The sequence below is a fragment of the Zalophus californianus genome, chromosome 4 (assembly GCF_009762305.2).
Source record: "Zalophus californianus isolate mZalCal1 chromosome 4, mZalCal1.pri.v2, whole genome shotgun sequence".
In the NCBI taxonomy this organism is placed as follows: Eukaryota; Metazoa; Chordata; class Mammalia; order Carnivora; family Otariidae; genus Zalophus; species Zalophus californianus.
In genome coordinates this window covers 104,407,716-104,435,480 of record NC_045598.1, presented here as the reverse complement: position 1 = coordinate 104,435,480, position 27,765 = coordinate 104,407,716, and the positions used below count along the sequence as shown (strand labels likewise).

Sequence of the window (27,765 nt, the reverse complement as noted above, 5' to 3'; positions counted from 1 at the left end):
TCTTCAATGGTTTCCTTTGACATTTAAAATTTAAAACCCTTCTTAAGACCCTATGTAATCCAGCTCCTACTTATTTTTTCAACTTATTTCCTCCTTACTCACTATGCCCCAACCACACTGGTTTCTTTCCGTTCCATGAACTTACCAAGTTCTCTCTTCAAGGCCTGTGCTCCAGTGTTCCCTCTGCTTGGGATGCTTTTTCTCTTAATTGTTATGTGATTGGCTCTGTCTTGTAATCTTTTTTTTTTTAAAGATTATTTATTTATTTGACAGAGAGAGAAAGAGCACAAGCAGGCGGAGTAGCAGGTAGAGGGAGAGGAAGAGAGGCAGGCTCCCCGACGAGCAAGGAGCCGGATGTGGGGCCCGATGCGGGGCTTGATCCCAGGACCCTGGGATCATGACCCGAGCCGCAGGCAGACGCTTAACCAACTAAGCTACCCAGGTGCCCATTCAAAGCTCATTTTAAATAGCATTTCCTCAGAGAGGTTTCTCTCCATTTAAAGCAGCCCCCCTCACCTCTCCAAAGTTACTTTGTAGCTTATTACACTATTTATTTCCTCAACAGCACTTATCTCATTCAAATTATATAGTCTTTATTTATTAGCTTACTGTCTCCTTCATGTAAGTTCCTTAAGGGCAGGTAACTTGTCTTTCCTGTTCTGTTTCCCCAGCATTTACAACAGTTTTTGACATATTGAAGACACTCAATAAATATTTGTTATATAAAAGGATGCAGCAATAGAATTATTAGCTATATTTGTATTTAGGTAATAGTGACAAATGCTAACAGATGCTGACAACTGATAAATGTGCATTTTGTTGGAAAAGCATCATTCTGAGCTTTGTTCAGAAATGAATCACCCAAATTAGAAAGGTTTGCTGTTATGAACTAATCATACACAATATACTTTTCTGGTGGTCTATGGTGTCTCTTTAGCAATAAATAGCTAATTGATTGATAATTCTTATATGAAATTCATAAAAAGTAATATTTTTACTTTTATCATACTAATTAGAAGGCCATATAATAGAGTTATACTGTTTTTCAAAAAGCCTCTAAGATAGGTAAATAGCTTTAGGCTGGTTTGCATTCTTTCCACTTAGCTGACATTTCTGAAAAGGTCCTTAAACATTTTATCTGAATGAATGTACTGTCTGAATTTAACCCCAGATATTCTGCCTCTCAACCTTGGATTTTTTAAAAGATCTTTCTTTTCTGTTCTGTTACCAAATTACAGAGATTTTTTTTTTAAAGGAACAAAATGGAAAAAAAATATATTTTATCATATAAAAGAGTCATCTATTTCCTTTCAGAAGTTTATTATATTTATAAAACACTATTCTTCCAAGACTCTTAGGTTATGATTAGCTGAAATAATTGAAGAAGTCTACCAATAGTAACAATTTGCACATCAATCTATCCCATTACATATATTAGGTTCTTTATAATATGTGGTCCCAGTAAAAAATACACAAGAATATAATTTATAACAAAGTATATTTTGTGTATATTTAAAATTTCAGGTTGATCTAAGTAAGCTGATCTGGACGAGTTTTGTTTTTATTAAAACTAACAGACCACTGGATTAAAATGACGATTAATTGCTTCCTTCGGTTAACACCCCAAAAGCAAGCTATCCTTTGCTTCTGTGTAACAAATGGCCTCTGTTAATTAGGTCTCAGTTTCTATGCTGGCCACATTTGGCAAAGTCCAGTCCTCACCAAAAATAGTAACAACCTGCTCTGGATGGCAACCAAGCAGCAAATCTATTTTTGGCATTAATGCTTGAAACTCCAAATGTTAAATGCCATGGAACTGAACCTTAAATGGCATAAGTAAACTCATCTGATACCAAAGGACAAAATACAAGTATACGGGATACTTCAAAACACCTGTTTCTTTATTCCAAAAGAAATAATCTTGCAGGCTTAGTAGGTGAATTTTTATCTAACCCTGACACATGTAAAACCAAAAGAATCTCAGAACTGAAAAAACAGGAGGAGGAGTAGAACAATATCATCTTAGTTGTTGTCTCTTACAACGCTCCACATTTCCTATTTTCTTAGTGTTTCTGGTTTTTATTATTAATATCTTAGTTACCTTACCTGTCTCTGAGTGTGCTGGGGCCTAGATAAGGGTACACGTTTTCCTTAAGCTTTCCTTTGATGAGATGGTCCAGGGTCTCATGTAGGAAAGGTTGATGTTGAGTATACACATTTTCTACTCCCTAAGAGAGGGGAAGATGATTCTTATATCATTTTAGGGGAACTTGCAATATAACAGTTAATGATACTCATCAGAAAAGGACATGCACTCAATAGGGATTTCATGGGATAGATTCAAATGGGAATTTTCCAGTTAAATAATTTAAAAATTTCTTTTCATTAATTAGAAATGTTCTAATCTCATAAAAATACTTTGTAACTTAAGCCTAGCTATTATAAAAGAATTTCAAAAATGGAATTGCTTAAATCCTTTATCATCTTTTCAGTGATTCTTATCCTTTTGTGAAAATGTTATATGATAGGTAGAGCAAATAAGAGGAAAAGACCACATAGAAAAGGAGTCAAGAAACACTCAGGTAAATGGAAACATTTCAGGAAACATAAGAAAGGCTTGCAGATTAAAACTAATTTTTTTTACCATTTTAAGAAAATAGTAATTTTAAAAGATCTACAGTTGTTTGCTTCACCTTTAATTTCCTTCGAAGAAAAACAACCAAACAAATCTTAATGATAAAGAAATGGAGTAAAACAGCTATAACTAACAGAACTGTCTGTTTTACTCTGGGGTATTTCCTGGAAATTTTCTATTATTCCCTGTTCAGCTGCTCGGTCCAATGCTGATGCTGCTCCCATATAGAAAGCATTTGAAGAAAAAGCTTTTGGGAGATGTCTGCTTTAATTTCATTTAATTGACATAGTACTAAATTAGCAGCAATCCTGAAGTTACTTTGAAGATCTTATTTATTCACTCTCAGCCGCAGGGGCTTCCACTGTTTCTCATTTAGTAAAGTAGAGAGGACATAGCCATACCTTCAATCCTTTGAGGAACTGTTTGGTAATAGCCACAGCATCTTTGGGGCTGAAAAGGTCACTTCCTCTGACCCGTTTACCACCATATTCAACTACTGCAGACACAAGCTATTAGGAAAAAAGAGAACCACCTCTTATTGCTTGGGGATCAGGAAACTCATTTCATAAGAAAATACCTTTATTAAGGAAATGAAGACATGAGAGGACATAATTATACACTTCTGTAAGTAAAAGCAGTATGATTTGTCAGAACTAAGAATATAATAATAGAGTTGCTAGCTGTTTGGTGGGATTAATATATAAATTTGGTTACCTTTCGATACTTCTCAGAAACACCTTTATTCCTGAGGTCCATCATTAGTCCTGGTAGGCTATTGCTGCTGTGTCGCTCATAATGTAGAGCATAAAGCATCACCAGGCGGGCAGCATCAAACTCTGTCACTTTGGGGTTCTGCAGGAGCCTCTTTACATTCTGAAAAAACAAAAAGCTGGTATTTATCTCCCCTTCACCTGAGTGATGTATAAGATCTTAAGTCTAGTGAGTCTAATGAATGGCAGTGATGCATCTGAGTTCATGACTTAAGATTGCTATGATGGCAATGTACAGGTTATAGGTTTAGCAATTGTTTCAACTACAGAAAATTAAACGCCTTTGCCTAAGACAAGAATTTCCCATTGCAATTGCTCTAGGACAAAAATGAATTTAACTATGGATAGTTCCTTTCTTTCCTTTGATGAGATGGTCTATGGTCTCATGTGGGAAAGGTTGCAGTTTCCTTGCTGAAACAAGGAACATATACTATTTCCACCATTTCAATCAACACAGCACACGACAGAACTGACCCATTGACTTGTAAAACTATTGCTTAGCGTTAGTGACTGACCAGTGAAATGGAGACAAGTTGGTAGAGTTTTATGTAGGAGGACTGGGCTTAATGTCCAAGAAGCATCAGATGTACCAATATGTTTCTACATGCCTTTCAGAGATATGAGTATGTAAAGCATGTAATCTCTAAATTGAACACTTGTGATCTTAAGAGGGCAGGTACTGACTGCAAAGGAAGCTGGACAAAATCATTTAGGTTTTGTCAATCCTCATATTAAGGAACTTCCCCATAGTACGTATTTATGCTTATTATGCAACAGAACAAGTTAATTCAAGCCAAGAACTACACTGTGATCCCCCTCTAAGCATAAGGCACTATGCCAGGCACTGGAGGGGATACAGAGGTGAGTTAAACACAGTTTCTGTCCTCAGTGAGTTCACAGACAAGGAGGTGAAGGGGAATGAAACAATTACAGCCTATTCTGCTACAAAGCACATTTCTTGAATGCACTTTAACTCTATGAGATCATTAAATATGGGAATGGTGTCAGTTTAACACAGAAGGTATAATGGCTTATATGTAGTTTTTCCAGCATGTTAGTATTAAGGGAATAGGGCCAAGCTTCCTCTTTAAGAGGAAGCTTTAACACTATGTTAAGAAAAGAGGATGTAAATCCTACACAAGAGTTTTCTGCAAGAAGTAGCTGGTTTTGTAGCTTTAAGAGCTGTTGTATTGTCCACTGTATTAAGCAATATGGGGAAAGGGCAAGTGCAAATGAAAAGGATGTGAAGAAATTTCTCTGAGTTAAAAAGCAAACAAAATGACAGCCAAAAACTGACTGATATCCCCATATTGTATTTTTAATTTTGGTGAAACTAATTTATATGAGAAGCAAAAGTTTTTCTGACGTTACATCTTGAAGAATAAAATGTGAGCCCCAAGAATAAGGAAGGCTACAAAGGATGGACTGAGTATATTTCTAGGTACAAATGTCTGTGGAGAGTTAACTGTGCTAATATTTTTATTAGGACTGTCACTATTTTTATTAGGGCTTTGATTATAAAGTTATATAGATTTTTTTTTTTTAGTTACGTGGATTTTAAGTGACCTGCTTATAATCCTATTTTCCCATAATACTTGTTTATTTTTAGTACATGATTTTGCAGAACTGGAGGTTTTTCAGGAAAACACATGTGGTATTATAACAGAAACATATGTATGCAAAAAACAAAACAAGAAACAGAAACCGAGAATCAGCACAACGCGGGGAAGGGGACACAGAGTGAAGAAAAGTACATCTGGTTGCTGAGGAATCAAGAAAGACTTCATGAAAAAGGCCCTAAAGCATCAGTAAGTGTTAGAATTAGTCTGGGAGACTAAAGGAGGAGATGCTCTTAACAGGAATATGGAAATCAGAGAAAGAAGTGGGTTGAGTTGAAAGACTGGCAAGAGCCTTGGAGGGCACTAGAGTCTGAGGACATACATCCAAATGCAACTTTACAACTTATAAGATACTTTCACATACCTTATCTTTTTAATACTTCACAACAACCAGGTTTAATGTTTAAGAACTCTTCTGTTCACACCAAAGAGGACTATGATGACATGGGGAACCTCCCAGGTGGCTCTCAAGTAGGAAGTTCTCTGGGTAGGATTTCTATTGTTGCTTTTCTGGGTGAATATTTCACTAGCATCATCTTTAAGGAATCAAAAGGGAAGATATTTCTCTTCTTTAGATTTAAACCCTGCAGTCATAAGAATTTCCTTACTTTTTTTCTTTTGCAGTACCCTTTCCACAGTAATCACAGAATACAGACTATTTAGAATACCTGTTCAAATTTGCCACTAGTTTCTACCATAATAAGAATACCCTATTTCCTATGTCTCTCATCAACTTAGCCTAAGTTTAAAACATCCATCTGGGATCTCTGTTGCCACTTTTTTTATAGGCACAATGTTTCAATTCCTGCCCTTGGGATCACTCTCTTTTTACCTTAAATCTACTCAATTTCTATATTTTCAGCAAATCTGAGATTCTCAAGTAAGTATAAAACCACAAAACTGGTATAGGGACAAAGACTGCCCCAATCAGTTTGTACCCTTCTTACTTGCTCCCTTTCTAACTACTTTCACTTGTATCTTGACTCTTGGCTTTTTCCCATTAAAGAATCCACTTCTCTTCCTTGAGATCTGGTGCTGGTATTTAGAGTCCCTGGCTTGACTCATAGCTCTCCCTTGAGGATGTGGCTCAGATCTGATCCAAGATTACTTTGAGTAGATTACTTTGCTTACTTTTGATCCCTTAGGACCCAACCATGACTCAGGTCATTGTTCCAGCTAGGCTTATCTATTTCCTCATGAAAGGAAACATGTAGGTACAAGCTGAGCTCTTTCTTCTCTTTCAGCTATTTAAGTTTTTGAAGAGGAAGGGCATTTTTGTCTGCCTGGATCCCATGTTATCCTCTGACTTATTATTATTTTTTTAAAAGATTTTATTTATTTGACAGAGAGAGACACAGACAGAGAGGGACTACAAGCAGGGGGAGTGGGAGAGGGAGAAGCAAGCAGGGAGCCCAATGCGGGGCTCGATCCCAGGACCCTGGGATCATGACCTGAGCCAAAGGCAGACGCTTAACGATTGAGCCACCCAGGCGCCCTATCCTCTGACTTAATTTTGAACATTTCACTCATGGCTACTTGACTCATCAACTTGACCAACAGTGGTGTATGTTATATTGAGATTCCAGTGTACTAACCAGAGAAGAGAAAACAATCCGAGCGACTTCTAATTACACAGCAGGTATCTGCTACATGGTGGTATTTATACGTTGGAAATATGAGTGAATTACATAATGAACTTCTGGTTTCTCTTTTCTTATGAAATTTTCCATAAGCCTTGAGACTTTCAAGAGAGAAAAGTATATTTCACATAACAATGGCTGAGTAAAGAGCAAAAGAAAACTACTGTCCTCTTAAGAAGATAGGATTCAAACACAGAATTCACTGAATTCTAATATTCATATATGCCTAATCAAGGAATAGGAAAAGAAAAGCAAAAACACAGTCTCTGAAGGTCAAGTTTCAAAAAGGGGCTAATGTTCACTCAAAAAACATCAATTAAAAAACAATTCTTTTCTGATATTTAAAGATCCTTCCATTGTTTTGGGCAACTTTTCTGTTTTCTTCTACCAAAATTATGATGAAGCAGCATAAGAACAAATTTTTATAATGACTTAGTTATACCACTGTATAAATTACAGATGAAGTCAGCAACTAAAAATAGTCTTTATTTTTTGTTTTAATTTAACTTAAAGAACAGGAACTCTACCTTGTTATCTACTATCATATTAATGTAGTAAAATCATCAATGACTAGCATTAATAATCCAGCAGATTAGAATAATAAGATGAAATTGGCAGAAGCCTTCAACATGCTGATATGATAAAAAAAAATGAGTCTAACAGTTTGAGAGAACACTGTTGTGGGACTATAAAGAGTTTATCTAGAAAAAATGATAGAAAGTAGGCAGGACCCAATTCCACTGACTAGTAAATACATCTGAGTCAGTATTCTTTTCCTTAATGACTAGTCAACATAAAATTTAGCTTTGCTGTAGGTCTTCTGCTGGTCAACACTGTCTGCACACTGGCTAAATGTTGGTTTAGAGAGAAAATGATCACTTTTATTCTTAATTGGTGAAAGTAAAATTGTCACCTCAATGTGTCCCAAACAATTTTCTTAGGATTTTAATGAGAAGCAAAAAACCCTTCTGAAATCAGGGAGAGAGAGATCTGAGGTGATGAGTAGATTAGAAAACAATATCCTAGATGTCATAGAGAAAACAGAATGTATCATCAAATAATAATATGGATAATGTGACAGTTATTACTTATTGAATGTTTTAAGTACCAGGTACCATATTAAGTGCTTTACATGTACTAGCTTACTACACCCTCACAAAAATCTTTAAGGTAAGTACTGTAATTTTTCCCCATTTTACAGACAAAAAGACTAAGAGTGGTTATAATTTTCAAACCCAAGCCATTAAAGTCCCAAGCTCTTAGCCACTACTCTATACTGCTTCAAATAGAACTCTTCTTAATTTTTCTAAGAGTCTTTATATCTTTAATAGGATGATTTGAGGCCTTTTACCCAAGGTCAGGAAAGAAGGATATAAAAACAGACTAGTTCTTCCTTCTAAATGAAAAACTATGATATGACACACAAGGGGGAAAACTGCTTACTTTCTGAAGATATTTCTCTTCATGGCATGAAAAAATCTTCCTCACTAATCAAATGAGTCTTTTCCAAGGCTATAGATATGTTTTAATGATAGTACATTGCAGTTTGGTTCTAGTGAAAATTCTTCTAAATCAAATTTTTGTTAGCCTGTAGGATAACTGGTTAGAAGTGGCAGTAAATTTATATAAGTTAATTTTTAGCAATATATGTATTTTTTTCCTTCATCATGATATAGTTACTATTCAATAAAGCAAATGCCATCTCTACTCAAAAACCTCAATTCATTATTTCATGACATATTATCATCTAAGGTCAAGCCAAGGAATGCTATAACCATCTAGGGGTCAGGGCCCTGGCATGTACTCATTATCAAACAAAAGCTCCCTTTATAGACTATTTAAATCATGTTGCCAAAGAAATCCTTTATGGTGGGGGAGTCCAAATCAACTGCTCACTGTAAAACCCTAATAACATGGGCAAGAAAACCTTCAGAGGATAACTTTTTAAAATATAAAGTGGATCACAAATGGAATTCATATTTTAAAGTATCTATTTTTTTCTTTTAAAATGAACAAGAAATAAGGTTTCAGGCAAGGAAATTATAGTAACCTTGTCTAACTGCTTTCTGTATGGTAGAGAGATACAAATAAAGATACTAAAACTGGCTAGTGGTTAAGTTTGGTTCTGTTGTTTCAAAGGGAAAAATAAAAGATAAAGAAACAAGGAAATTTACATTTAATTACAGGACAAAATTTTGTTTTTATTTAATAAGAAAAGAAAATTTATTTTCTTGGAAAAAATAAAAAGTTTTCATAGGAATACTTCTATTAGGCCCACAAAACTGCAAACTGTTATTAGTAAGTACTGGTTCAAGTAAGTTGGTCAAATTAAACAGATTGCGATACATCTTTATAAAGGAATACTACTTAGTGATTAAAAAGAATGAGTGTTTAGATTCTGATCTGGAACAGTCTGAGATACACAGTTAAGGGAAAAAGCAAAATGCAGAACTATGTGTACAGTATGTTATCATTTGAATTTAAAAAAGAGAGGAGATACACACACTCACACAAACTTGCGCATATACAGAATAACTGTCAGGATGCATGTGAGACTAGTAACAGACTGAGTTTTTACTACATACCTCTTTCACCAAGAACTTATATCATCTATTTAAGAATTAGAATTCAATACAATTAAAAAAATAATAAAATCAGCCTAAAAGTTCTTTGAAAGAATTTAAGAACACAGGGATAAAATTCAGCGTTGACAGAAGTACTTTTCATAAATATAAAGCAAATAGAATCTTCATGATTTTCAAACTGATGATGTTTTCAGAGGAAATCTTAATAAAGAGTAAAAAGTAACAAATTGTAAATCCCAGTAAAGACCTCGCTATAACTAGAGCAACCACAGGGGGGTGGATTTCTTTGTTTTAGTTGTAGCATATATTTAAAGCATTATGTTTAGAGGAAGGGACCAACATTTACAAACCACCTAACATATGTGAAGCATTTTACATATCTCACTGAATCCTGGTAAAAATCTAGAAGTTCGAAATCTTTATCCCTGAGGTTTGGGCAAAATAAGTAATATTTTCTCAAAAAAACTTTGGTAGGTAGAGACAGAATAAAAGTCAGGACAGTCTGGCTCCAAAGCCTGCGTTGTTTCCATTATACCATGCTGGCTTTATTTTATAAAGTCAAGTCGAATTACAGCAGGGAAAGAAAGAGACTAAGTTGTAGAATATAGGGTCCTACTAATAAGGAAATGCACTTCTTATGGTGAGTGCCTTAGAAATGGCTACCTCCCAAAGGACCCTCATTCCCAAGTGACTTATCGCCAGTGATACCACACTGTCATTTCTCGGGAACCTTGGAATTATCGAATTTGTTCTGTCTTGTTATCCTTATATCCAACCTGTTGCTCAACTGTTTTCTCCCTTTGAACCGTCTCTCAGATTTGCCCTTACTGTACATTTTTAGTACTATCACTGTGAGTCTACTAGCCCAACGTCAGGTTTTTCACCTCCAAAGCATCCTTACTAGATTAAATTTCCTTAAATACTGCTTTCATCATATCAACTTTCTACATACGGCCCTACAATGGATCTCTCTGCTTATCTCAGCAAGTGCAAATTCCTCTTACAAGCTTCTTCATAAACTGGTTCCTGTTTACCAATTCAATTTCATCTCCCATTTCTCTTCCACACCCACTCTCCAACAGGTCACTGTTTATTATTTTCTGCATACTTCTGCCTCTTTGCTTTTGCTGTTTTCCCTGACTGAAATCCTCCCCCAGATTCTATTCATTGTTGATGGTCCATCTTAATATCACCTTCTCTAAGAAACTGTCCCTGATAACCTCAAATCTAATTATAGTCAGAATCACAATTTTAACTTAATTAAATAGTACCTTGAAACACTGTCTAAGTGCTCCTTGTGCTTTAGTGTTGTCCTTTCAACAATGCTGTGAATTTCTTGGGGCCAGAGTCTGATTATGTCCCTTTTCTTCTAAAATACTCTGGTAGCCCTCAACATTTTAAGATTAAAGCCCAATCTCCTTTCAATGGCCATAATCAGGTTCCGGGCTGTCTTTCTGGCTTATCTAAGACCATTCCTCATCTTGTACCCTGCACTAGCTACACTGCATTATTCTCTGTTCCCTTAATTTTTCTCCCTCCACATCTCCATGCCTGCATTCTCTCTGCCAAGAATTTCCCCTCTTCTCTCTGGTTGGTGCACTTCTACTGTTTGGTGCCCTCCTCCTTATTTGTCCAGACCCAAATCTAATGTCATCTTCTTAAGAAGCTTCATCCTTAGGGGAAACAGTTGTCCTTCCTCTGTATTTCCATATCCCTTAGTAAATACCTCTAGTAAATAGCACTTATAGCATGGTAATTCCTGGTTTAAATTTCTTTCTTCCCTTCTACATAGTGTGAGCTCTTTGAGGAAAAGGATGGTATCTCTTTCTTCTTTGTACCTCTGGATCCTTACAGCATAACGTACATGTAAGCAGGCATTTACATGTACATGGAACGAAGAGCAGGTGTTCAATAATAAAAAACTTAAGATAACGCATTTTAATATATATTGTATCTTTAAAACCCTCCTTACAACACTGTGAGGCAAATATAATTACACCTATTTTACAGATGAGGAAACGGGCTCAGAAATTAAGCCCACAGCTCCAAGTCACAAAGCCAGTAGGTGGCAAGTGGCTAAAATGCAGATCTTCTGATTTTAGTCTAGTATTCTTCCTACTAGACTAGGATGCCCTCCTAAATACTGTTAACTGTCTGAACCCTTTGCTATTGCACATTATTCTTCTCCTGTGGTTCTTGTATCTATCTTAAATAAAATTAATCTGTGTTCTTGTCTCAACTCCTTGTTAGATTATAAATTCCATGCTGGTGAAGAAGGATTACTTGCCTTTGTATCTCTTGCTCTGCCTGGCACAGTGCCTTACACATAGTAGGTGCTCATCAAATTGGACTGAATAGATACCTGGAGAGCACTAGAATGGTCATTTTGACAGGCCAGTTCTTGCTCAACTTCTGAAACCTCCAGCAGATTCCGCTCACTGACCAACCGAGACAGCTCTCCAACCACTGTCACATGCTTTGATACAGTCCCAGACATCTTCTTAAACTGTGGGTAATTCTCAACAAAAGCCTGCCATGGGAAAAACAGCAATTGGGGTTTATTTCTTGACCGAGGACAGACATGCATGAAGGGAAAAAATAAGCAGGAATTGTTCTGCCCAGACTAAGGCATCTACAACTTTCAATCCCATGGCATTTTGTTTCTGCTTAAAAAGAGAAGAACTGGTACATGTCAGTAGATTGACTTTTTAAATAGTCCAAATGTGACTGAAGAATGGAAAGAAGCACATGGCTTGTTATGAAGTTTTCACTATATTGTTTCCTAAAGAGAAACAGTACAGAAAATTATCTCAAACCAAACAAAATCAAGGCAGAAATCAGACTGAGAATATTCCAGAAGTGTTGCTTACATGAATAGTTCCAAAGTCTTGCATGTTAGTCATCCATGAACATGTTCAATTTACCTTCATGTCTGCTATTGATTCTAGTTTTTGCTGTTCTTTTGGTTTCTTCTTCTGAAAGTCTTCCATGAGATTCTTTATATTGCTACCAATCTCAGCAAAGTTCAGGTACATATTCTGTGAAAAAGGAAGTTGGAAACACAGTTCTATCAAAGAGTCTGACTTTCAGACTATTTAAAAGAAGAAGTGAAAAAGAATCCCAAAGGCAGAATTGAAGAGCAAGAAAATTCCATTATAATGACCGAATCTGGACATTGGCCAGGACACTGGTGATGAATACCATTACTATTCTCACAAAGGGCTACAGAAGGGAAGGAAGTAAATAAATTGAGTTCTAATTTTAAAAGTACAAAGCTAAATATGTGATTTCTATGAAAAAAAAAACTGTTAAAGGGTCAGAATCCAAATCGTCTGCCTTCTCTTGAGATGCAGTTTATCTACAGGATGCTCTATCATCCTTTCACATGAAATCCCATAACTATTTTCATTCGAACAAGTCAATACTGGCCTTCTTACATAAAAACAACTAAAAACAATTTTAAAAAATTTTAACCACCTACGTTAGCATAGAATTCATCGTTTTCAGCAGATAGGACCACCTCTCTTAAGTCTTTACTGATCCCCGGCACTCTGGAAAGATCAATCCGATTGTTGTTTATGCCCAGTAGTTCATGGACCATGGCCTGATATGTCCACTAAATGAAGAATTATGACAAAAAAAATTGGTAACTGATAAAACATGGAAATAGTAAATGTTGAGGAAAACAAAAACTGGTAACATTCTTAGCAACTAGTCTTCTTTACATAGAGGTTCTTTATTTAGTTCAAGTTTTATTAATATTTTGTGTTCTACTCAGCATTAAGACTCGTAATTGGTTAAACTAAAAGTCAAAATACTTTTAGATTTTACACTTTTGGAAGAAGGGTAGCAAGATTAATATTCCTGATAGAAAGAAAACAAATTAGGTCTATCATTAGCTACGGTTTTTGCCTGTGAATTCAGAGTATATTTTTGGCTTCACAGATAGGGCTATACTGGTACTGCAGTTACAAGCTGTACCATTTCCTGTACGCTTCTGTGGTTTTCTGCAGCATGAGAAGTGTGTTCTTACAGATCTGAGTGGTGCTATATTTATCCTGGGAACACTAATATTATCAGAAACAGACCTTGTGAGCTGATCAAAACACACATATTCAGAAGCTTTGCCTCTGAATCCATTTTATTTCATATTTTTACTTAATATAAATTGTGAAGAAGGACTGGTTTCTATGCTTCAAAATGTGAACTTATTTGGTGAAAATGGAATGGAGAAACCCCAAGTTTTGCCTTCTCACCATTTATGGAGAATGGGTTCCTTCTAGTCATAGGTCCAATATACAAAACTAAGTATCTTCTAGCATACTATTTTCTAAATCTAGAATCTAAATGCTAGAAATATTTATATACTTTTACTTCATCTTAAGCAATCTAGATTTATTAAGAAAAAACTTAAGGTTATAAAAGAAAGTGCTTCATTTCCTAAAATACTTGCCAAATGAATCTTTAAAAAAGCAAGTTTCAGGGGCACCTGGGTGGCTCATTTGGTTGTCTGATTCTTGGTTTTGGCTTAGTTCATGATCTCATGAGTTGTGAGATCAAGCCCAGAGTCGGGTTGTGCTCAGCAAGGTGTCCCGCTTGAGATTCTCTGTCTTGACCCCTCCCCCTCCCTCTCTTTCTCAAATAAATAAATAAAATCTTAAAAAAAAAAAAAGCAAGTTTCGTGGGGACATGTAAAATAAGTATAACAAAATATTTATGCTTCCATAGACAGCATCCTGTGCATGCTTCTACCATTAGTACTTACTCTGTAATTAAAATGATCAGTTTACTTCTCTCCCCATTGGATCATGAACTCTTTGAGAGCAGAGACTGCATCTTTTAGCCTTTTACCTCTAATACTTTTTTTTTTTTTAAGTAGGCTGCATACCCAACGTGTAGCCCAAGACAGGGCTTGAACTCATGACCCTGAGATCAAGACCTGAGCTGAGATCACGAGTCGGACGCTGAACCGACTGAGCCACCCACCAATACTTAACACAATACCTGGCAGGCACATAATAGGTCTTTAATGAAATTAGTTGAATGAATGGTTGTTTTTCTCTGGGTAACAGAATTACAGGCAATCATTTTTCTTTCTACTTTTTTATATTATCAAAACTTCTTTAGTGAATAGATATTACTTTGTATTTTAGGAATATAAGGCTATCCTATTATAGAGAAGCTGCACTCCACAGATTTCTCCTAGCATTAACATGATTATAAGCTGGGAAGAAACTGAAATATAAACTATGTCTTCCCCTACAAATTCAAAGTCACTATTAATAAAGCCTCTACTTTGTGTAAAGTACTGTTCTTTTTTTTTTAAAGACTGTATTGACAGAGAGAGACACAGCAGGAGAGGGAACACAAGCAGGGGGAGTGGGAGAGGGAGAAGCAGGCTTCCCACGGAGCAGGGAGCCCGATGCAGGGGCTCAATCCCAGGACCTTGGGATCATGACCTGAGCCGAAGGCAGACACTTAACAACTGAGCCACCCAGGCACCCCTATAAGGTACCGTTCTTATACTTGCAGAAAAATACAGGTAAGAGAGTCTGCCTTGAAGGACTATGTGAAAACAATCAAAGGTACAACATGGCAAATGAAGCACAAGACATAAGAGAGATACAAAGTTCTGCAGTAATTTAATGGAAAAAAGAACATGTCTGACTAGAAGAATGAGAGGCTTCAAGATGTTTATAGAGTGTTTTTTTCTTTTTAAGATTTTATTTATTTATTTGACAGTGAGAGCAGGAACACAAGCAGGGGGAGTGGGAGAGGGAGAAGCAGGCCTCCCGCGGAGCAGGGAGCCTGATGTGGGACTCGATCCCAGGACCCTGAGACCATGACCTGAGCCGAAGGCAGACGCTTAACAACTGAGCCACCCAGGCGCCCTAGAGTGGTTTTAAAGGAGAATGTTGATAAGTGAAGACAGGGAGAGAAGTTATTCGAAACATTCCAGCGTTTAGACAGAGGTCACAAGAGGAATAAAATGATGGCCGGAAACCACATGGCATATCTGCACAGTAGTGAGCTGTAGGTTAAGGTTGGGCTCATGTTGTGAAGGCTCTTGGATGCCAAGTTCAGTAGTCTGTATCTAAGCCAGTAGGCAAATGGGAACCAAGGAAGATTTTTTTTTTTAAAGATTTTATTTATTTATTTGACCGAGAGAGACACAGCAAGAGAGGGAACACAAGCAGGGGGAGTGGGAGAGGGAGAAGCAGGCCTCCCGCCAAGCAGGGAGTCCGATGTGGGGCTTGATCCCAGGACCCTGGGATCATGACCTGAGCCTAAGGCAGATGCCCAATGACTGAGCCACCCAGGCGCCCCCCAATAAAGATTTTTAAGTCAGGAGTAGTAAGATCAGAACTGTGCTTTAGGAAAAGTGATTTAACAACATTGTGTCTATGAGATACATCAGAGTAGAAAGAAATTAAAAGAGGGGAATCAAGGCCTTTGTGTTTCAGCCATCTTGGAGGCTGTGGAGGCCTGCTGGGAACAGGACTCCTAAAATGATAAATATGCCTGGAAGGCTGTGGTTCAAGGCCATGTTTTGCTGGCTAAAAGCAGGATCTCCAGAACCAGAGGGAGCACACAGCTCTTCTTAAAATTGAAGGTGTTCATGCTCAAGATGAAACTAAGTTCTATCTAGGCAAGAGATGTGCTCATGTGTACAAAGCAAGGAATAACACGGTGACTCCTGGTGGCAAACTGAACAAAACCAGAGTAATCTGGAGAAGGTAACTCATACTCATAGAAATAGTGGCATGACTCATGCAAATTCTGAAGAAACCTTCCTGCTAAGGCCTCTGAACACAGAAGCCATGTACCCTCAAGGATTTAAACTTATTGAAAAGTAAATAAATAAAAGTGTAGATTTTTTTTTTCTAATTTATTTTTTGACAGAGAGAGAGGGAACACAAGCAGAGGGGGTGGGAGCGGAGAAGCAGGCTTCCCACAGAGCAGGGAGACCGATGCAGGGCTCGATCCCAGGACCCTGGGATCATGACCTGAGCCGAAGGCAGACGCTTAACAACTGAGCCACCCAGGCACCCCATAAAAGTGTAGATTTGATCTCTTATAAAAAAATGAAATAAAAAATTAAAGTGAGGAATTGGCAGATGACTATTTCAGTATTCCTTTAAGAGATTAGGGTCTACACAAAGGTAATGGCAGTAAGAATGGAAAATTGCAAATAGATACTAGAAAAGGAGAAGCTACAGAACCTATAAGTTGCCTTGATCGGGTGAAGGTGGTGGCAGAAGGGAACAGGAAAGATGAGGCAGAAGAAAGAGCCAAAGGAAGACTGGCTGGAAGAATAGAGATACCAAAAACACCAGGAACTACAAGGCAAAAAAACAAAAACAAAAACAAAAAAAACAAGCTGAAAATAAGGAGGCAAATACATGGACCACACTGTTCATTTCCACATCTGCATTTTGATGAATACCACTTGAAATCATGCTTCTATTATGCTAATAAAGGGTTCTGCACCTGGTTTAGTAACGGGGTGATGGCATCATCGCAACGATCTAAAATAAGCAGCAATGGAGGCACCTCAGTCCGCCGGAATTCAAACAGTTCATATTCTTTAGTTATTACCTGCTGTGGATATGAGAGAAAGATGGTTTGGTCAACCAATTAGTTGCAGACAGAGGTGACATAAACAGAAAATTAATACATAAAAAACACATTTAACAACAATTCTTTGCACCTTCATAAGCCTTCTGAAAAGGATTAAAGGCTTGACAAAGTTTGGTAGCATCCTGTTTAAGAGGTTAGGATTTAAAACTCTATTTTACAAATGGCTTAATTGGATCAAAATAAGTATTTAACTTATTTAGCTTGCAAATGTTTCTTGAGTTAAGCCTAAAAATTTTAGCCCTAATTTGTTGCTTTTGATTTTTTATTACAAAGATCTACCTCTTTGCCAGTAAACCTAACACATCACCTCCTTGGTTATAGAAAAAAAAATTGCTATAGTTTCTGAAATATGTAAGGAAATGGATGGTCTTGATGCTTTGGAACTGGGGAGAGGGAAAGCCATACCTTAACACATTCTGCAAGTCTTTTTGCTGCTTCTGATGAAAGCTGGTAGCGAATCATGGGACATTTCTTCAGAGATAAAAGGAGAGCTGTCAGTCCTTGAGTTGTTCTGGATAGCTGGGCTGGACCCCAATTTCGACCCTTTTTGTTAAAAATGTATATTCAGAGAAAATATGTGAATTTTTTCTTACAAGTCCCATTACTTGCTGAATTAACTCCCACCTGATAAATAAACTTATTTTTTTATCCTTTCCTTCCATACCTGGCAGCAACCCAAAATATTGAGGGAAAACAAATGTGGATTCACAGCAATATAATCACCATAAAATTCCTGCAATCAAAGCACCAAGATAAGTCAGTCATTTCATAAATTCCAACTGTATCATATAGTAATATTTTCATATGTGATATAATACTATGTGATATAATCAAATTTGAAGAAATGCGGGTGTAAAAGAGATACAAAAATTGATCAATTAATTGAGTAGCAATAGTCAATGTGGAGGAATAAATTATAAAGCAGCAATAATAATAACAGATTGTTTAAAAAACAAAAAGATGTAGAAGTATGTATATTACATTTCTGGAGACCTCTGTGTACACTTATCCATTAGTAAAAATAAGACACTGCTATAGGATATACAATGTTACACACAGATGAAAAAGAACTTTGCTGTCCAGTGTATTCTTTTTTTTTTTTTTTTTTTGTCCAGTGTATTCTCGTGAGGGAGAATATAATTTAAAATAGGTCATTTTTTGGGCACCTGGGTGGCTCAGTTGTTGGGCATCTGCCTTCGGCTTAGGTCATGATCCCAGGGTCCTGGGATCGAGTCCCACATCGGGCTCCCTGCTCTGCGGGGAGCCTGCTTCTCCCTCTCCCACTCCCCCTGCTTGTGTTCCTGCTCTCGCTATCTCTCTCTCTGTCAAATAAATGAATAAAATCTTTAAAAATAAATAAATAAAATAAAATAGGTCATTTTTTTAATTATTATTCATTTATCACCTAGCACACCCTTCTGAAAATCCAAAACTTGTTAATTTGCTGCCCCATTCTTCACTTAGGTGATAAATGTATTCAGACATTTGTGATAAATGTATTCAAGAACACTTAAGCGTTTAAGAAGTAAAAGGTAACATGACATGTTCTGATGTGATGTATTATATAGCATGCAGAATATTCAGGAGTTATCAAGTTTTAACCTAACGACAAAAGTCTACTTTTTACCTCCCAGAGCAAGATAATCACAAACAGAACTTTAACAAACCTCATTCACATCCTTTACTTCCTATTCTTTTCCAGTCACACATAGCCCTGTAGATGAACATTCTTATAATGTGGTTCATAAAACTAGCATAGAATATATCTGACTCTGTTCCCAACCCTACCTCCCTACCCATTCAGTAGGATCCAGTACCAGTCCAATCTCCTTATTCCCACTGACTCCTTTAATTCTGTTCCCACCCAATTTCATACCTCTTACAAACTTTTTAAGTATGAGTATAGATAGTTTGGTGGAATGCACATTTATAATGTCTGATCAATAGCCTCCCTTCTTTTGAGACAGTACCTTTCTTATTGTTAGACTCAAATCTTTAAAACGGGCCAATATAGGAGATGTGTTAGAGGACCAATATGTTTACCTGAACCTCAGCCACAACTTCCTGTTCATCAGCTTCAGCTAACGACTTCACATCACTCTTGCTGATCACATTACTGAAATCTGAAACAGACATTATGAGTTGTGGCTGACTCAAAGGAGATCACTTTTGCTGCAATTAGACATAAAAGAGCCTAATGACTAAGCGAAGTTTTGTATACACTGCGGTATATGTCGAAGTCAAACACCTACAAACTGAAATTAGTACAAATATATTTAAATCCATAAATTCATAATAATACTTAAAAAAAAGTTCACCATGTAGGCATTGGAGGATGCCAGGGAACCAAGTCATTATGCTGAAAATAGCAGGTAAAGGGAAAGAAGTGAGTTTTTATTCTTCTATATACAAACTGTACCACAGATAACCAAATAGTAGATGAGAAGAAATTTCTCTTTATGGAAATATTCCAGCTAAAAAACAAAGAAGGAATGATCATGATAGAATTAAAACATCATCATTTTTATCAACCACTAATGTGCGCTGGGGCACAGGGAGAGGCTGAGAGAATCTCAAGCAGACTCCACACTGAGCACAGAGCCTGATGGGGGTGGGGGGACTTGATCCCATGATCCTGAGATCATGACCTGAGCCGAAGTCAGATGCTTAACGGCTGAGCCACCCAGGCGCCCCAAGAAAAATAATTTTTAAGAACAAATTTTTAGTGGGTCACCTGGGTGGCTGAGTCAGTTAAGTGTCTGCCTTTGGCTCAGGTCATGATCCCAGGGGCCTGGGATGGAGGCCCGTATTGGGCTCCCTGCTCAGCGGGGAGCGTGCTTCTCCCTCTCCCTGCTGCTCCCCCTGCTTGTGCATTCGCTCTCTCTCAAATAAATAAATAAAATCTTAAAAAACCAACAACCAAAAACCCCTAAATGTTTTTTTTTAGGGCCCATGTTTCAGTGGTAAAAATATAAAGAAAAAGCAAGTAAAACCAAGAGTCAATGCTTAACTGATTGCACCACCAAGGAGCCCCAGGAAATTTTAAACTACAAAGAATATGTTAAACTACCCTATCGGGATGCAATCATCAAGATGCAGACTGAGAAATTTTAACAAAACGATATAGTTCTTCAATAAATAAATTGCACTGGAGAGAGAGGGAGATTGAGAGAGAGAGAGAGAGAAAACACCTACAGAAGATTAAAGGAACTTAAACAACATATCAATCAGCAGCTTGTGTGGATCTTATTATGATCATTATTCAAATACAAAAACAGTGAGAAAAAAAACAAAACAAAACCATAACAGAATTTGAAATTTGAACACTGAGTATTTGAAAATAGGAATTATTTTTCATTATTTGGATATGTATAATAATGGTATTTTATTTTTTATAATAATAGTTATTTTATAAAATGTGTCCTTATCTTTTAGAGATGCACACTTAAATATTTAGGGTTGAACTCATATGACGCCTTAGATCTCCTTCAAAATAACACTGGTGGGGGAGTGGGTGGCAGTATAGCTAAAACAAGATAGGCCATGGCAAAGCAACCTTTGCAACTGGGTGATGGGTACACTGGGATTTATGATACTATTTGTATATATTTGAAAACTTCCATAACAGAGGTTTTTGGAGCCTATTAGACAATATATTTAGTAGACATAAAAATACAAAAATAAAATTATAAAAAAATGAGATGAGCAGAAGGAGTGTTTAGTGTTGATATAAATTGTGCTGAAAATTTGTAATGGATAAAATCACTACATACAAACTCATTTAGTTTATTTTAATCAAATAAAATTGTGAAATTGATTGCTTTACCCGAGTTCCAAGAGTCTGTTTTTCCTAGGCTTTAGTGCTACTTTAATATATATCATTTTTTTCTTCTACTTCATAGAATCACAGTGCAAATCAAACAACCTTTAGAACCAGAAGAATAGACATTAGATTATTGGTTACTAATCTCAACTGCTGCCTCAAAGAACTCTCTTTAGAGGAAAAAGGAGTCTTTCATCTCATGACCTACTCAATTTTTAAATGAGAGACTCAGCATAAGAAGTGATTCCATTATATGTCTACTTAAATTCGACAGCACAGGGAATCTCTCATATATTCCTACACACACACATATGTATGTCACTAAGTAAAAGTTTCTACACTTTCCTAAGTACCTAACTTGTGATCAGACTAAAAATACTGTAATGACTACACACTTATCAGAATGGCTAAAACAAAAAATAAGGGCAACACCAAATTCTCATAAGGATACAAAGAAACTGGATCACCTGTACAATGCTAGTGGAAAGTAAAATGGTATGGTCACTCTAGAAAACATTTAGCAATTTCTTGAAACACTAAACATGGAACTACCATATGACCCAGCAATTGCTCTCCTGGACATTATTTACTACAGAGAAATAAAGGCTCATGTTCACACGAAAACTTACACACAAATGTTTATAACAGCTTTATTTGTAGTGGCCAAAACTGAAAATAACTCAGATATCTTCCAATGGGTAGTTAAACAAATTGTGGTATATCCATAACATGGAATGCTACTCAGTAATAAAAAGGAATGAACTACTGATACATGCCACAACCTGGATGAATCTCTAAAGAATGCTGAGTGAAAAAAGCCAATCCCAATGGGTTATATACTGTATAATTCCGTTTATGTAACATTCTTGAAATGACAAAATTATAGAAATAGAGGACAGATTAGTGGTTGCCAGAGGTTAATAAGGGGGTTGGGTGGGAGGGAAGTGGATCTGGTATAAAAGGGCAATATGTGAGATCCTTATGGAGATGAAAATGTTTTGTATCCTAACTGTATCAGTGTCAATATACTGGATGTGGTATTAGTTATGTGAGATGCTACACTGGGGGAAATGGGTTTAAGAATAAATGGGATCTCTGTATTCTTTCTTTTTTTTTTTAAAGATTTTATTTACAGAAAGAGAGAATGTCCAAGCAGGGGAAGAAGCAGGCAGAGGGAGAGGGAGAAGCAGGTTCCCCACTGAGCAGGGAGCCCGATGCGGGGCTCGATCCCAGGACCCTGGGATGATGACCTGAGCTGAAGGCAGACACCCAACCATCTGAGCCACCCAGGCGCCCCATCTCTGTATTATTTCTTACAAGTATATGTGAATCTACAATTGTCTCAAAATAAAAAGTTAAATTATAAAAGAAAGCCTGTGACTATAGCCAAAAGGAAAAAAACCCAAACAAAATAAATAAAATTGCCAATTTTTACCTCTTGAGGTTGTTGTAAGGGCTAAATGAAATAATATATGAGAAAGTTCTTTATAAAATACCTTATCACAAATGTTAATTTTTGGTACCATTATTTAATTGTAGCATATAGTGTAGAAAGTATGCATATCTTGGAGTATAATCTAAACCCTAAAACTCCAAAGCCTTCAAAGTAAGCTTTAAAATTTCACAAATGCCCTACATACTGAGAGTTAAGGTTTGTCCTTGGTTTTGGAAATGGCACCAAATAAACTAGACTTACTAATCCCATAAAGATCAATAATGACATCTAGAGGAGAATGGATGTAACTTCCAAAGCAGAATGTATTACATCAAAAACCGGGGAGGCTGCTTCTCCCTCTGACCTTCTCCCCTCTCATGCTGTTTCTCTCTCTCTCTCTCTAATAAATAAATAAAATCTTTAAAAAAAAAAAGTCATATAAAATGTATAGTAACCACAAACCTAGTTTATTTCCAGAACTCTGCCCTCCCCCACCCCCCAAAAAAGTTATGTACATAAGAGATACCTACTGGATGACTTGTACTTTCAAGCATTACATAAAGTAGCAAAGAGAAATGGAATGTTTTCCTCTGGTATGTAAAGTAAATCTCTGCTTTTCCCACAAACTCAAGCATATCCTCCTCCAAGTAAAGAAATCAGCTTCCACGCTTCAGTTCATAAAAGTATAAAATAGGAATAAGTATACACCTTTTGTTTTGCACAGGTGGGATGTGAAATTTGGCTACTTGTATATTTTTGACTTATAAAGAATCTTGACAGGCAAAGTAAAACTTAAAAAGTAATTTTTACCTAATCCATCAATGATATAGAAAACCCCACTTAGCTCTCTAAAATAGAACACTGCTTGGTCATAAGACTTTTTTTTTTAAGATTTATTTATTTATTTATTTGACAGAGAGAGACACAGCGAGAGAGGGAACACAAACAGGGGGAGTGGGAGAGGCAGAAGCAGAAGCAGGCTTCCCACAGAGCAGGGAGCCTGATGCGGGGCTCAATCCCAGGACCCTGGGACCAAGCTGAAGGCAGACGCTTAACGACTGAGCCACCCAGGCGCCCCTGATCATAAGACTTTTAATACTTTGAAAGGACATAAAAAAATCAGACCCGTATAGTGACTGATTCAGTTAACTTATTGACGATATGAAGTGTCCAAGAGAACAAACTAGCTAGGGGCACCTGGGTGGCTCAGTTGTTAAGTGTCTGCCTTCGGTTCAGGTCATGGTCCCAGGGTCCTGGGATCAAGCCCCGCATCAGGCTCCCTGCTCCACGGGAAGCCTGCTTCTCCCTCTTCCACTTCTCCTGCTTGTGCTCCCTCTCTTGCTGTGTCTCTCTCTGTCAAATAAATACATAAAATCTTAAAAAAAAAAAAAAACAAACTAGCTAGGATACAGTTACATGATGGAATAAGTGAAATAATATACTTACAAATAAAATATATACTGTATTTTGGTCTCCGGAGCTCCTGAATCAGATAATCCACATTCTCCTAGAAAGGAAACAACAAACAAATAATACGTGAGAATTGTTTAAGTGAAAAAATAATAAATACCGTTAATTGATTTATCTAAGTATTTACTGAGAGTCCACTGAGTGCTGAGGTCTAGATTTAAGTGTATGTTGTAGGGATGAGGGCTGGAGGTGAAAAAGAGATACGTTAAATATAATGATCAGGAATCATCTATAATATTAATGAGCTGCATTACCTTGGCCAAATTAAGATTTAAAAATATTAAAAATACAAATGTTGAAGTACAACATAAAACTGATAATAATTCTGCAAATTTGCCTCAAGCTGCTTATCTATAAATTATTCATCTAATCAAAATTCTTAGATAGAATATCAAAATGTATCTAGTTCTTTAAAAACCAACATTCAAGAAAAAATACACTTAATTGTATTCACTTTGGCTTTTAACTTACTGGTACCTAAGACTGCACAACGGTAATGCTTGTAAAGTATTTGCAAACAGCAGGCTAAGACCTTTCATATAATTACATTATTTAAAAACAAAATATGGGGGCGCCTGGGTGGCTCACTCAGTTAAGCATCTGGCTCAGGTCACGATCTCATGGGTCATGGGATCAAGCCCAGGGTCAGGCTCCACACTCAGTGGGGAGTGTGCTTGGGATTCTCTTTCTCCCTCTCCCTTTGCCCCTCCCCCCACTCACACTTTCTCTCTCAAATAAATAAATCTTAAAAAAATAAAAATGAAATATGAAATTTAGAAGTAAAAAAGGTTGATTTTTATATGGTCAAAACATAAGAATTTCAATTACATAAGATCATAATGCAGGTTTTATCTATTTTTGATACTATTAACACATAGTTAAATTTCAATATGAATTTGGTCCCAAGTGTAAACATGATATGAAATACAGTTTTGAACATTTAAAAAAACATACATTTCCTTAAAGAACTAAAAATAATATAAGCAATGCATATTACTTGTTAAATGGGAAAAAAGTTTTTAAAATTGTCATTTAGATTAAAAAATATATTAAAATTAACTTTACAACATAATCTTAAAGAAAAACCATTTTTTTAAAGATTTATTTATTTATTTATTTGACAGCGAGAGAGACAGCAAGAGAGGGAACACAAGCAAGGGGAGTGTGAGAGGGAGAAGGAGGCTTCCCGCTGAGCAGGGAGCCCGATGCAGGGTTCAATCCCAGGACCCTGGGATCATGACCTGAGCCGAAGGCAGATGCTGAATGGCTGAGCCACCCAGGAGCCCCAAGAAAAATCATTTTTAAGAACACATTATATACATATATATATATATATATATATATATATGTATAAAGAGGTTCTCTAATTTCTCTAATGAAAATTATTAGGAAATGATGGACTAGATGATCTCCAAGATCCCTCTCAGCACCAAACTTTCGTGAGCTACAAATGTGAAAAACTGGAAATGACTATAACACAGTATTAATGTATTCATTAATTCAGGAACTATTTATTGAGGTCCACCACGTAGCAGGCACTGGAGACATAATAGTGTGAAAAAACAGATACCATCTCTACTTTCATGGAGCTTACTGCTGGTAGTTGAGACAGATATTAATCAAACCATATAAAACTTCAACTACAACAAGCAAAAGGTAGAAGAAGGTGGTGCTGTAAGTGCTTATAAGAGGGGGGTTTGACTTGGACAGCAAAACCAGGGAAGATTTGCAGGAGGAAGTAAAGAAGTTCCAAGCAGAGGGAAGTGCCTGTGCAAAGGTCCTGTGGTATGATGGAACAAAGTGAACTGAAAGATTAATGTGGCTAAGAGCAAAAGGGGGAATGGTCTGAAATAAGGCCATAGAACAAACAATGAATCATGGAACACTACATCAAAAACTAATGATGTAATGTATGGTGATTAACATAATAAAAAATTATTAAAAAAAAAAGAAAGAAGGCCATAGGAATGACAGGAACTAGAACACACAGAACCACAATTAAGGAGTTTTGCCTTTAGCATAAAAACAATGAGAAGTCATTGAAGGATTTCAAGTGGAGGTGACATGATCAGATTTGTATTTTAGAAAATACATAATATACAAGCATGATAAAAGAGTGCATTGGAGTTGAAGATCATGAATATAAAGAGAATATACAAAATAAGGCTGAAATAGTATAGGAGTTTTATAGGAGGACTCAAGCTAGATTTAGAAAATGATGGATGAAAATGGACAGAAGGCTAAAGAACCTTTAATTAGGGGAAGAGAATGAATAGAGAAGAGGAATGAGCATGTAGAGGGATGATAAAAAGGCACAGTTGGCAATAGTGGAGAAGGAGAGATTGGACATAGGAGGCTGGATACATAAGGGCAGACTAAACCAGTTAAAGGAGGGATTTAAGGACTGGGCTACTAAAGATTGATTTAATCATGGAAGTAAAATTGAGCCATTATATGTTCTTGTGCATAAATATGAATAAAATGATACAGACTCAAGATATTGGTGTACATGCATAAGTATATAAGATTAAGCAGCAATGGTGTTCAGTGTGATAGGTATGGATGTTAATCCAGGAATTAAGTGATGTGGGTCTCTGCTAGGATAGTTAGTGGTTTGGGAAGTATCTGGGAACCTAAAAGGCATCTTGGAGAAAAAACTGTAAGGAGTAAACTGAGATGTGGAAAGCAGGAGAATCAAGGTTATAACTCTGATGAACCAGGTTAATTATGATGCCATAAATGATAATACAAATTTATTTTGCTTTCTTAATGCTTTCATATCAGAGTGTTCTGTATTTGCCTGGGCAAATGACAACTCAGTAGGTACCTTCGTAGGACGAAGAAAACAAATTGCTTTCAGGTGTTTCATGATCTCTCGATTTTGAGAATCAATGCGTTCAAAAAGGTACACTTCCTTCTGAAGAATCTCTGATTGTGTGTATACCATACTCACTATGCCAGTCTGTAAAGAAAAAGATTTAAATAATATTATGCTAGTCAAAAATAATATAAACAAGCAGCAACAACTAAGACTTAAATTTTTTTCATTAATACTTAGCTGGATAACGTAAATATTAACATATGTAACATTTACTGAGCATCCAGAACATGTAGGTAATGTACCAGGATGAAAAACATGTTCTCTCTGAACACAGACAATCCATAAATTTCAAAAAGAATTTTTTTCCATCACCTTGTTTTTTTTAAATAATTCTGTGACCAACAAATAATAATCTGTCATCTCAGCTTGAGCACTAACAGCTTTATTTTAAAAACACAACGGTGACTGGAAATAAAAGTCTTCCAAATGTTCTGTCTCACATATTATTTCTTGGCAAAGGCGTTTAGAAAAGGACTTCTGATTCCAGTAAATTGTTCCGGGTAGAAGAAAGCTCTGGTGGTAGTCAGAGCCATTTGCACTGAAAACCTGCTAGACAAGCTTTATACCACCTCTCAGTTCCACACAGAACTGACCCTCGCTTCAAAATCTTTAATTAAATACTAAATCTTACAGCGGACTGGGAGTAGCTATTATAAGGGAGGGAGAATTCCCTCACAAACAAATACTGAGCAAAAGCAAACTCACCGTCTCTTTATCCATGAGGAGTACTTTCATACCCGGTCCGCTGTCCTCTATCATTTTGGAAACGTACTGTTTCACAGCAAAAACCACGTTCATGGTGGCGAATTGACAAGTTAACCCTACAGCCCTTCCCGCCCCCTTTTCTTTTGCTAAATTAACCCCCGGCCTTTGGGCCGGGTCTCAGCGGCTTCCTCCCCGCCGGGCTTTGGCTTCCGGAAGTCCGGGCAGCTCCTACGGTGCTGGGAGTTGTAGTTCCGCTGCGCGGAGCGCGCGACCGAGCCTCCCGGCTGAATGGAAAAGTCTGGCTGAGACCCGACCCCCCCCCCCCCCCCACCGGGTCGCAACGGTCGGAAGTGATTCTCTACCCACCTCCAGTGGGGAGGTGTTTGAGGCCTGGACTCAGACCCCGGCGGGCCGTGGGTCCTGGGTGCCCCGGCTGCCCCCGAAAGCCTCTCCTGCTGGCTAGGGGAGAGAGTAGCCTCTCGCCGCGTGGAGGAACTTGGCATAAGGCTGGCTTGGAGGCAAGAACCGCAGAGTGTAGCCGTGGTCACTATTGCCATTAAC

The 27,765-nt window shown here is 37.0% G+C and overlaps 1 protein-coding gene across 1 annotated transcript in view; it reads right to left on the bottom strand.

The window, feature by feature from the left end:
• VPS45 (vacuolar protein sorting 45 homolog) overlaps positions 1 to 27,400 on the bottom strand; it is a 66,437-nt gene extending 39,037 nt beyond the window's left edge. The window contains 13 exon segments of the mRNA XM_027609715.2: positions 2,107 to 2,228; positions 3,037 to 3,144; positions 3,350 to 3,508; positions 11,612 to 11,779; positions 12,174 to 12,287; positions 12,731 to 12,865; positions 16,741 to 16,851; positions 17,296 to 17,433; positions 17,555 to 17,623; positions 18,934 to 19,013; positions 23,595 to 23,655; positions 26,446 to 26,580; positions 27,205 to 27,400. Coding sequence (XP_027465516.2) covers positions 2,107 to 2,228; positions 3,037 to 3,144; positions 3,350 to 3,508; positions 11,612 to 11,779; positions 12,174 to 12,287; positions 12,731 to 12,865; positions 16,741 to 16,851; positions 17,296 to 17,433; positions 17,555 to 17,623; positions 18,934 to 19,013; positions 23,595 to 23,655; positions 26,446 to 26,580; positions 27,205 to 27,297 — 1,493 coding nt within the window. The 5' untranslated portion in view covers positions 27,298 to 27,400.
• Positions 27,401 to 27,765: the final 365 nt, after the last annotated feature.